We start from the raw sequence: 10,757 nt of genomic DNA on the forward strand, positions 1-10,757 counted from the left end.
ACATGACACAGGTGAAACGATTAGTGTCTCAAGTTAAACAAAAGTTACAATAAGGGACATTTTGTTTTATTTTTTACTAAATTGAATTCTATTGATTTGAATACTAATTGAATCTGGAAATAAAGAAATCTTGCACAGAAGTTGTGTTTTAGGCATTTATTAGTGGTTTCTGCCAGTAGCCGCCAGTCGGTGCTTGACGTGGAGCAGTTTCTCATCGTCATCAAATACTTTTTCTATTGATTGATCAATTTGAGAAAAAAAAGTCAAATAAACATTTACAAAACACAGGTGAGGAACTCGGCAAAGTGGTATTTAAATGACACGTTTAAGAAATTAATTCCAATTTTAATTAATAAATTCCACATTTAAGTAATTATTAAAAATATTTATTTATTAAATGGTTGCACTTTCAGACCTCCATACTTACAAACATGCTTATACATAAGGCCTCAAAAAACTAAAATGAACAGAAATTGGCTAAGATTTTCTTAGCAGATCAAACTTTTCAATTAAATCAGTTTTATTTATTTCTTATTCTTTATTATAACATGGACTTTAGTAAAAGAAAGAATAACACTCATTATGAAACAAACAAAACCTGAGATTACATTTCTGGAATTTGCATTTATGCATGTAAAATTTTGTAAAAAAAATTTCAAAATCAAACTTCTTGCTTCATGCACAAAACAGGCTTTTAAGACTGACAATGGGTGTCTTTCAAATGAAAATAAAATTGACATCTGCTGTCGATTCTCTCCAGTATAAATTTCTTCATGATCCCTTAGATGTACAATGTTTCTCACTTGCATGCGTTTTTTCGTGTATACTCAGATTTACCTGTCTAGTAAATTTTCTTTCGCATAAAGTGCAATGAAACAGATTCGGACGTGTGTGTATTCGTTCATGTAATGCCGCCTTGTGTTTTTCTGAAAAACATTTTCCACATTTACTGCAAGCAAACGGTTTCTCACCCGTATGACTACGTTGATGAATCTTCAGTTTTGACTTGGAAGCCAAAGTTTTCCCACATTCAGAGCAACTAAGTAGTTTCTCTCTATGGATTTTCCTATGGCTCTTCAAATCCACAGGCGATTTAAACGTTTCGCCACATATGGTACACTTACACTTATCTACTTTGTGAATTTTCTCATGTTGTTTAAGATGGCCTTTTAACATAAATCTTTTTTCACAATATAAGCAACCAAATGGTTTCTCCCCTGTATGAAAACATTCATGTTCTTTGAATGCCCACTTATCAGCAAATGATTTACCACACTCTGAGCAGCGGAATCCTTTCTCACTTGCATGCGTTTTTTCGTGTATACATAGATTTACCTTCCTGGTAAAAATTTTCCCGCAAAAAGTGCAATGAAACAGATTTGGACGTGTGTGTATTTGTTCATGTCTTGTCACCTTGTGTTTATCCGTAAAACTTTTTCCACATTTACTGCAAGCAAACGGTTTCTCACCAGTATGAATGCGTTGATGAAGCTTCAGTTTTGACTTGGAAGCCAAAGTTTTCCCACATTCAGAGCAACTAAGTAGTTTCTCTCTGTGGATTTTCCTATGGCTCTTCAAATCCACAGGCGATTTAAACGTTTCTCCACATATGGTACACTTACACTTATCTACTTTGTGCATTTTCTCATGTTGTTTAAGATGGCCTTTTAACATAAATCTTTTTTCACAATATAAGCAACCAAATGGTTTCTCCACTGTATGAAAACATTCATGTTCTTTTAATGCCCACTTATCAGCAAATGATTTACCACAATCTGAGCAGCGGAATCCTTTCTCACTTGTATGCGTTTTTTCATGTATACATAGATTTACCTTTCTGGTAAATGTTTTTCCGCAAAAAGTGCAATGAAACAGATCTGGAAGTGCATGTATTCGTTCATGTCTTGTCACCTTGTGTTTTTCTGAAAACCGTTTTCCACATTTACTGCAAGCAAATGGCTTCTCACCAGAATGAATGCGTTGATGAAGCTTCAGTTTTGACTTGGAAGCCAAGGTTTTCCCACATTCAGAGCAACTAAGTAGTTTCTCTCTATGAATTTTCCTATGGCTCTTCAAATCCACAGGCGATTTAAACCTTTCGCCACATATGGTACACTTACACTTATCTACTTTGTGCATTTTCTCATGTTGTTTAAGATGGCCTTTTAACATAAATCTTTTTTCACAATATAAGCAACCAAAGGGTTTCTCTCCTGTACAAATTTTCCCACGTCTAGTAAGATTGCCATTCTTAATCAATTTTTCTGCACAATCAAATGTTTTTTTCTCACTGTTGTGATTCGTAATCGGTGGCAGATCTGGCTTGGAGAGCCCTTGTCCACATTCAGAAAAACTCTCTTCAGTTTCCCAGAAGAGACACTTTGTTACTGTGAAAATGTTCTTTGTACCTTCACTGGTCTCTGTCCAATCATCACTGTCTTCGGTCCCACAAGAGTCTTCTGCATTATCCTCAGTCTTCAGTTTTACATGTTCACCTGAACATTCAGTCAAACGACAGAGCAGTGAAGGGTCAGGTTTCTCTTCCTCGTCCTCCATCTTCACTGCAATGGAAAGATCGATCTCCTCCTGTTTGATGCAAACTTCTTCCTCTTCATCTTTAATGATAGGGCTGTGTGGCTCCTTCTTCTCTACACTGAGTCTGCACTCCATCTGCTTAGGGAGAATTTCCACTCATTAATGACTTGTAGCTTTGGCTGTTCTGCAAAAAAAAGTTTTAGAGAAAATAAGAAAAAAAGCACATACTCACTGCGACGTAAAACTTATTCAGTCAAGTGTGCATCAGTTGAATGACTTACAACAAGACCTGAAATCACTACTGTTACTTTTCTATTTGCAAAAGAAAAATTGTAACAGCAATCACTTAAACCACTAATTCAATAACAAAAATAATAATGATTAATTATGGTAACACATGACATTATTCTATATAATGAAGTATGGGTAACTTAAAATGACAATCATCATCCATTGTCAATTTGTCTTATTTTTGAAGATTGATTTTCGATGAAGTATAACTACTCTATTGTTCCAAAAGGTTAAATTATAAGGAAAGAATTCTGGGTAAATGTTTTCCATAAACATAAACTTCTACCTTCACATACTACTGTTTGTAATGTAAGTGTGTAAGATTTCAGGCTACCAGAGCACCACTATTATTATACGATAGTTTATTTTATTATTATTTTAAATTAGATATATAAAGACTGGCGGAGATAGGCGGCCATAATTTCCGGATATTCTGTACAATCAAATCGCTGCCCACTGATTTGAACTGGATATCCAAGTTCCTCATCACCTAACTTCGCCTAAATCTTTCCCCAGAACTTAATTTTAAATATTATTATGCTAAGCATAAGTGGTATTCCCTGGTCTAAAAGGAAACTGTGGAAACTGTAAGCTTAGCCAGTAGATTTAGCTTTTATCGACTTTGTTTAGGAGACACTGACCTATTGTGTGCAGCCTGGTTGTGGACTGAATGGAGTCGTGTTTTGATGTTAACGACGTCACACCGTCGTTGTCCTTCAGGTATCCTAGAATATAAAAGTATTTTCTCTTTTGTAAGTTGTTTTTTTATTCGCCAACTGTAGCCGTACTGATCATCTACCGGAAAAGCAACAAAAAGCAATTTTAACATATCTTTTGTGCATTTTCTTATACCTTTAAAGCAAACAGTAAATATGGCTCTCTCGAGTTTCGCGCTGTTTGACAATATCCAACTGCAACCAGAAGATACCGGAAGTTGGTTATGAGAAGGATGTGGTTGCAGGGTAGTGCCTGATTAAAAACAATAAAAGTATATATAAAGTAAATAAATAAGTTAATAAATGAATATATATCGTAGGATCGGTGTTCAAGATCTAAACAATTAGCCTTTTTATACAAAAACGAACATTTATGATGATTACGACATATTAATATGATTTTATGTAAAATAGTGTTTTAATCATATTTGTACATATTACGCACATTTGCCAGTTTTAGGAAATATTGTAGGAAGACACCAACATAGCAGGTTAAAAATGTATCATCTTTAATAAATCTGAGGGCTTTCTATTTACAGCAAAAACAGAAAGTTCAACGGCTAAAACTCAGCCACCCTCCTGAAGGACCCGAAAATGACGAAGAAGCCCGCCAATTTCCCCCACAAGTTGTCATATAATTTATGTGCCTTCATTCCTGTTAGATATTATATTTCATATACATTTTAAATTAATTCATGAATTTAATTTGTCTTTACTCACTTTTATTTTTTTTTACATTCAAGCACTTGTTTGTTGTTTGTATTTTTGAAAGGTATATTGCAATGTCTTTTAAAAATGTATCATGAATTTCAAATAGTTCAAACCCTGAGGCTTTGGAGAATTTTTTTTAGTTATTGGAGTTTGTGTTTGTCTTGTACAAATACAGTTGTGTTGTCGGCTAGTTCAATATATTAAATTCAACAAATGTATAACAAAGGCAAACATTTTTATTAGGAGCAGACATTTACATTTAACAATAACAAATGTCAAAATATACACAAACTGTAGGCAACGCCCTTGATACTAGGGGTCTGTGTGCCCCTGGTGGTGAATCAGTGTTTTAACAAAAACAGTTGGAAAATTATCAAAGAAAGGAAAACCAAAACACATTTGTGTGAATATACAACTTCCTGAATAAAAACTATTGTACAAACATAAACATATTTTAAAAATTTACCTATGTACAATAGTTACCCATTCTCATAAACAAAATGTATAAATAAATGCAAATAAACCTAACTGTTCTATATTTAAATCTATTTATAAAATTCAACGATGATGCTATGTTTTTCAACAGTTCACCCTTCTCCAAAGGTTGACCATCTACAATAAATTATTTGGAATCTCCCGATTCACATAAAATCCAAGTGAAACATATTTTACAAAAGTTTGTTCAATGAATCGATTTCTTCATGAACTATTAGTTGTTTTTTTCAAATCTTTTACCACATTTTGAGCAAATACAAGAAATTGCTTTTTATTATAAATTGTAAAAAACAACTAAATGGTTTCTCTCTGCTATGAATCTTTCCATGACACCTCAAATCTGCTGCTGATGTAAATATTTGACCACATTTAGTTTAAATAAATTAATTGACCCTGTGCATTCTCTCATGTTGTTTTAGTGTGCCTTTTAATATAAACGTTTTCCCACAATATATGCAACTGAAGGGTTCCTCTCCAGTATGATATCTTTCATGATCCCTGAGACGTGCAATGCGGGCATATTTTTTCCCACAGTAAGAACAACCAAATGGTTTCTCTCCTGTGTGAACACGCTCATGGGCTTTTAACGTACCCTTGGCAGCGAATGTTTTACCACACTGTGAGCAGCTGAATGGTTTCTCTCCTGTATGAATTCTCTCATGTCTCATCAGAGTTGTCCTACTGTCAAATTTTTTGTCACATAGTGAGCAATCAAAAACCTTCTCTCCTGTATGTGTTCGCTCAGATTTGTTCACTTTTCCTGTTTCAATCAATCTGTTTCCACCTTTAGTGGAACTAACTGTTTTCTCCTCACTGTGATTTCTCTCATGGTTCCTTAACTCTGTTTCCAATGTGAATCCTTTACCACACTCAGAGCAATTAAATGGTGTCTCTCCTGTATGAATTTCCTTAATCAATCTTTGTCCACATCCAGAAAAGCTCTCACGCATGTTCTCGTCAGTTTCCCAGAACACACATTTTGTGACTGTGAAAAGTTTACTTGCCACTTCACCGGTCTCTGTCCAGTCATCGTCATCACTGTCTTCGGTCGCACAAGAGTCTTCCGCATTATGCTCAGTCCCGGGTTTTACATGTTCACCAGTCAAACGACAGAGCAGTGAAGAGTCAGGTTTCTCTTCCTCGTCCTCCGTCTTCACTACAATGGTAAGATCGGTCTCCTCCTGTTTGATGCAAACTTCCTCCTCTTCATCTTTAATGATAGGACCGTGTGTCTGTCCCTTCTCCACACTGCGTCGACACGCCATCTGCATAGGTAGATAGATAATACATTGTTCATTGAAAGTATATTACAGTAAGTTAAAAAAAGCTCCAACCTTGTGATGTGTCATTTTTAGTTAATTGCGGGAGGACCACAGTGTAGTTGTACAAAACGACATACCCAATCAAACTGAGCCGAACGCAAATGATTTACACACCTACTCTTCCGCATTTATTTTTAGAGATGTACGGTGCATTCTGGCATTGGTGTTTTGAAAAGTCAGTGTGTGATAAAAACTACGGAAGGAGAGGGAGCTGTAATAACATAACTGGAAATTATCAACCACGAAAACCTCTCTTTAAATTCCAACTACATTGTTTACATAGGAAACATCATCCATTTTCTTTCTCAAACCAATCATTTTTGATGACGTATAACAACTCTATTAGTCCGAGAGGTTAAATTGTGAGGAAAGAATTATGGGTAAATATAATTTTGATGAAATGCAAATCTTATTTTGGAAATTAGATAGCCTAGTGTATTATTATTATTAATATTATTATTAGTTGTAATTAGATATATAAAATAAAATACTCTAAAATTCCCTAAAACTAAAATTCCCCTGACCTTAATTTTAAACATGTTTATGCTTCTCACTTGTTCGTTTTGGGTTTTTTTTTAATGTCCGAGCAAAGCGTAAGTGGTAATCTCTGGTCTAAAAGGAAACAACGTAAACGGTAAGCTTAGCCAGTAGATTTAGCTTTTATCAGCTTTGTTTAGGAGAAACTGACCTGTTGTGTGCAGCCTGGTTGTGGGCTGAATGGAGTCGCCTTTTTGCTCAGTGTTTTGCTGTTAACCACTCAAATCCGTCGTTGTCCTTCAGGTTTCCTGAAAAATAAAGGTTTTTGGGGTTTTTTCATTTGTAAGTTGTGTTCTTTATTCGCTAACTGTAGCTGTACTGATACGCTCATCCAGCGTTACTCGCAGAAAGCAACAAAAGGCAAATTTAACAAATATTTTGTGCATTTTCTTTTACCTTTGCAGCAAACAGCTGACACCGGAAGTGTGTTGTGAGCAGGATGTGGCTGCATGGTAATGCCTGAATAAAAAACAATAAAATAAAATGTAAAATAAATACAATTATGTATTTGTATGTGTGCATATATATTCAATATATGTATATGTATTGAATATATATATATCGGTGTTCACTTATAAGAGTTATACAATAAGGCTACTCATACAGCAGCGAACATTTATGACGATCTCGACACGTTAATGTAATTTTATGTAAATCAGTGTTTTATTCATATTTGTACATATCATACAAACGTCCTTGTTTTAGGAAATATTATATTAAGACACCAACATAATAGCTTCAAAATGTATCATCTTTATTAAATCAGAGGGCTTTGTACAGTATTTACAACAAGAATTCTTCAACGGCTAAGACGTAGCCACCCCCTGAAGGACCCCAAAAATATCAAAAGGTAGCCCGCCAATCTTTTTTTTTCTCCTCAAAGTGCATTATTGAAAAGGCACAAAAATAAACGCCCTGTGTTTAATTTTTTACAAATATTGTATAAGTAGATGAATGTCAGATGAACAATTATCAGCATTAATGCAAATAACTCAAAATAACAGTACACAGTAATGCTGCGATGTAACAAGTACACAGCAGATTAAAGGTAATTTAAAATAAACAACAACATCGATACAAAAGTATTAATAAATAAAATTAATAAATAAATATTAATAAACAAGATAAACATTAATGTCAGATAAATAATATGGTGAAGTGGCACAACCTTTTCGGATTCCTACGTTAATGTTATAACTGGGAGTGATGCTACAAGGTATGACAGGGCAATTAAATATTGTCTAAAAGAACTAAATGTTCAAGAACTTTCTATATTCAATAATGTCCATTACCAGTCTTCTATTATTGTGGGTTGATGAATTGATGATTTGAGAATTCTCCACTTGTATTGATTTTATTCCTTGTGTTTCATGTAAATAAACTAGTAAAAAAAACTTGGTGTATTAAACTCAACAAAATCATTTTTTATTTAAACATTTTTATTATGAGCAGGCATTTACATATAACAATAACAAATGTCAAAATATACACAAACTGTAGGCAACGCCCTAGGTGAATCAGTGTTTAAACAAAAACAGTTGGATGAATAAAGGCGAGAAGACGGCATGTTGACAAGAATTTACAAAAATTATCAAAAGAGAAAAAACAAAACACATTGGTGTGAATATGAAACTTGTATAAAACATTTGTGCAAACAAGCATATTTTAAAAATTGACCTATGCACAATCATTACCTATTGTCATAAACAAAATGTATAAATAAATGCAACTAAACCCAACTGGTCTATATTTAAAAATATTTATAACATTCAGTGAGGACGTTATTTTTTTTTTTCAGTTCACACTTCTCAAACGTTTGACCGTCTACAATAATTTCCTGTCTTTTCAAGTATTGACTTTCACATATAAAATCCACGCAAAACACATTTTACAAAATTTTACTAAATTATTTGACTCTGTGGATTCTCTCATGCTGTTTTAGATTCCCTTTTAGTATAAACCTTTTCCCACAATATATGCAACCAAAGGGTTTCTCTCCAGTATGAACTCTTTCGTGATCCTTAAGACGTGTACTGCGGGCAAATTTCTTTCCACAGTAAGAACAACCAAATGGTTTCTCTCCTGTATGAACGCGCTCATGTGTTTTTAAGGAACCCTTCGCAGAAAATGTTTTACCACACTGTGAGCAGCTGAATGGTTTCTCTCCTGTATGAATTCTCTCATGTCTCATCAGAGTTGTTTTCCTGTCAAATTTTCTCTCACATAGAGAGCATTCAAATAACCTCCCTCCTGTATGTGTTCGCTCAGGTTTGTTCAGTCCTCCTGTTTCAGTCAAACTGTTTCCACATTTAGTGGAACTAACTGTTTTCTCCTCACTGTGATTTCTCTCATGTCTCCTTAGCTCTATTTCCAAGGTGAATCTTTTACCACACTCGGAGCAATTAAATGGTGTCTCTCCTGGTCCACATTCAGAAAAGTTCAGCTTCTCACGTATGGTTTCGTCAGTTTCCCAGAAGATACATTTCGTTACTGTGAAAAGTTTGCTTGTAACTTCACTGGTCTCTGTCCGTTCATCATCACTGTCTTCGGTCTCACAAGAGTCTTCTGCATTATCCTCAGTCTCCAGTTTTACATGTTCACCTGAACATTCAGTCAAACGATAAAGCAGTGAAGGGTCAGGTTTCTCTTCCTCGTCCTCGATCTTCACAGCTACAATGGAAAGATCGGTCTCCTCCTGTTTGATGCAAACTTCTTCCTCTTCATCTTTAATGATAGGACTGTGTGGCTCCTTTTTCTCTACACTGCGTCTGCACTCCATCTGCTTGGGGAGAATTTCCTCTCTTTGATAACTTGCAGCTCTGGGTGTTCTGCAAAAAAGGTTTAGAGAGTGTAGAAATGAGTGTGAAATAGTTTAAACCAACACTGTTAAAAAGTAATATACAGGGAAATGGTTGTGTTCTGGAATAAATTCACAAGGCATAAATGTTTCGAATATATATATATATAAGTGTCTGACAAATGAATAAGCAAATGAAGGTATACAAACGTAACATAATATGTCCATATGCATTTTATGTGCATATATATACACGCTGTATACTGTATATATACATATATTCACTTAATTTACATTGCGGCATTTATTTTGAAATTATTTGTAATATACTGGATTAATTTTAAAAGTGACATATCTTGACTTGATTATTTTTAATAAATTATAGCCACAATTATTTAAATCTAATTCCTTTAATACGTGATTGATTCTGAAACAATGCGCGTATTCTACATAATGAATAACAAATGTGATATTGACATTTTTTCTTTTTATTATTTTTTCCTAAAATATCTGGGAACAACATACCGAGCGTCGTTCTGTACGTACGTACGCGGTGGCTCCACCATAATTTAACTGTTACATAAATCACAAATGACACACTTGGCACACTTATGGATGTACTGTAGTTTCGAGCTAACTCCGTAGCAACACTAGCTTTTGATTGTGAGCACTTCCGTTTCCGTTCTCCTCAAAGCGCATGCGCAGAAATCAGCAGGCATCGTTTTTCATCACTTTGATTTAGGAATATGAAATAACACACTGCCAGAAATGGTCTTCCATAATATCTGGGCATAAAATTAAACTATATCCCCCTGTCCATCGCCCCTTAGCCTTGCCTTGAAAATTATTTCCCAAGATATTAATTTTCAACATGTTTATGCTTCCGACGTGTTCATTTTTGTCCTCTCTACGGGCTAAGCGTAAACTGGCAATCCCGTAAACTTAGCTAGTAACATTGTTTTTATCGACGGGAGAAATTATGTGGGAGAAACTGACCTGTTGTGTGCAGCCTGGCTGTGGGCTGACAGCAGTAGCCTTTGGCCAGTGTTTTGCTGTCAACCATACATCGGTTGCTGTCCTCTGTCTGTTTCCTTAGACACAAAATATCTTCTCCTTCGTACGTTGGTTTCTTCTCGACTCTCCAGTCGTAGTTGTAGTCATCCGTTCAACTATCGTCATTCGCAGAAAACAAAAATCTATTGAATTGTCCCAATACCTTTGTAGCAAACAACAAAGATGACTCTCACTGGTTTCGCGCTATTAGCCAATATCCAAAAGCTAACCAGGACACCGGAAGTTGTTTATTTGAAGGATGTGGTTGCAGGGTAATGCCTGATGTAAATAAAATACAAA

The 10,757-nt window shown here is 34.9% G+C and overlaps 3 protein-coding genes across 6 annotated transcripts; all 3 read right to left on the minus strand.

Annotated features, from left to right (window-relative positions):
* Positions 1-159: 159 nt before the first annotated feature.
* LOC103391634 (gastrula zinc finger protein XlCGF57.1-like) lies at positions 160-4,030 on the minus strand. Of its 3 annotated transcripts, XM_025064083.1 has the most exons (3): positions 3,679-4,030; positions 3,468-3,551; positions 160-2,719 (listed from the first exon to the last, which is right to left on the minus strand). In XM_025064083.1, exon 3 carries the CDS (start codon positions 2,668-2,670, stop codon positions 772-774), a length of 1,899 nt encoding a protein of 632 aa, XP_024919851.1. In that variant the 5' UTR covers positions 2,671-2,719; positions 3,468-3,551; positions 3,679-4,030; the 3' UTR covers positions 160-771. The 3 variants fall into 3 exon arrangements, with proteins under 3 accessions (XP_024919851.1, XP_024919852.1, XP_024919850.1); XM_025064084.1 differs by lacking the exon at positions 3,468-3,551; XM_025064082.1 differs by having other exon boundaries at positions 3,468-4,030.
* Positions 4,031-4,141: 111 nt separating this feature from the next.
* Positions 4,142-7,063, minus strand: LOC103391633 (gastrula zinc finger protein XlCGF7.1-like). Its single transcript, XM_025064104.1, has 3 exons — positions 7,004-7,063; positions 6,759-6,855; positions 4,142-6,013 (listed from the first exon to the last, which is right to left on the minus strand). Exon 3 carries the CDS (start codon positions 6,011-6,013, stop codon positions 5,132-5,134), a length of 882 nt encoding a protein of 293 aa, XP_024919872.1. The 5' UTR covers positions 6,759-6,855; positions 7,004-7,063; the 3' UTR covers positions 4,142-5,131.
* A 947-nt stretch (positions 7,064-8,010) lies between these two features.
* Positions 8,011-10,735, minus strand: LOC103391632 (gastrula zinc finger protein XlCGF7.1-like). 2 transcript variants are annotated; one of them, XM_008327983.3, is made up of 2 exons: positions 10,401-10,735; positions 8,011-9,435 (listed from the first exon to the last, which is right to left on the minus strand). In XM_008327983.3, exon 2 carries the CDS (start codon positions 9,384-9,386, stop codon positions 8,514-8,516), a length of 873 nt encoding a protein of 290 aa, XP_008326205.1. In that variant the 5' UTR covers positions 9,387-9,435; positions 10,401-10,735; the 3' UTR covers positions 8,011-8,513. The 2 variants fall into 2 exon arrangements, with proteins under 2 accessions (XP_008326205.1, XP_016895228.1); XM_017039739.2 differs by lacking the exon at positions 10,401-10,735 and adding an exon at positions 9,930-10,380.
* Between the last annotated feature and the right edge of the window lie 22 nt (positions 10,736-10,757).

The sequence above is a fragment of the Cynoglossus semilaevis genome, chromosome 16, assembly GCF_000523025.1.
Source record: "Cynoglossus semilaevis isolate Cse_v1.0 chromosome 16, Cse_v1.0, whole genome shotgun sequence".
NCBI classification, from domain to species: domain Eukaryota; kingdom Metazoa; phylum Chordata; class Actinopteri; order Pleuronectiformes; family Cynoglossidae; genus Cynoglossus; species Cynoglossus semilaevis.

Coding starts and splice junctions, on each gene's coding strand:
- LOC103391634 (XM_025064084.1), bottom strand. CDS start 2,670: ATGGAGTGCAGACTCAGTGTAGAGAAGAAGGAGCCACACAGCCCTATC.
- LOC103391633 (XM_025064104.1), bottom strand. CDS start 6,013: ATGGCGTGTCGACGCAGTGTGGAGAAGGGACAGACACACGGTCCTATC.
- LOC103391632 (XM_017039739.2), bottom strand. CDS start 9,970: ATGGTGGAGCCACCGCGTACGTACGTACAGAACGACGCTCG. Junction 9,436..9,929: donor TACGTACAGAACGACGCTCG/GTATGTTGTTCC, acceptor CCTTTTTTGCAG/AACACCCAGAGCTGCAAGTT.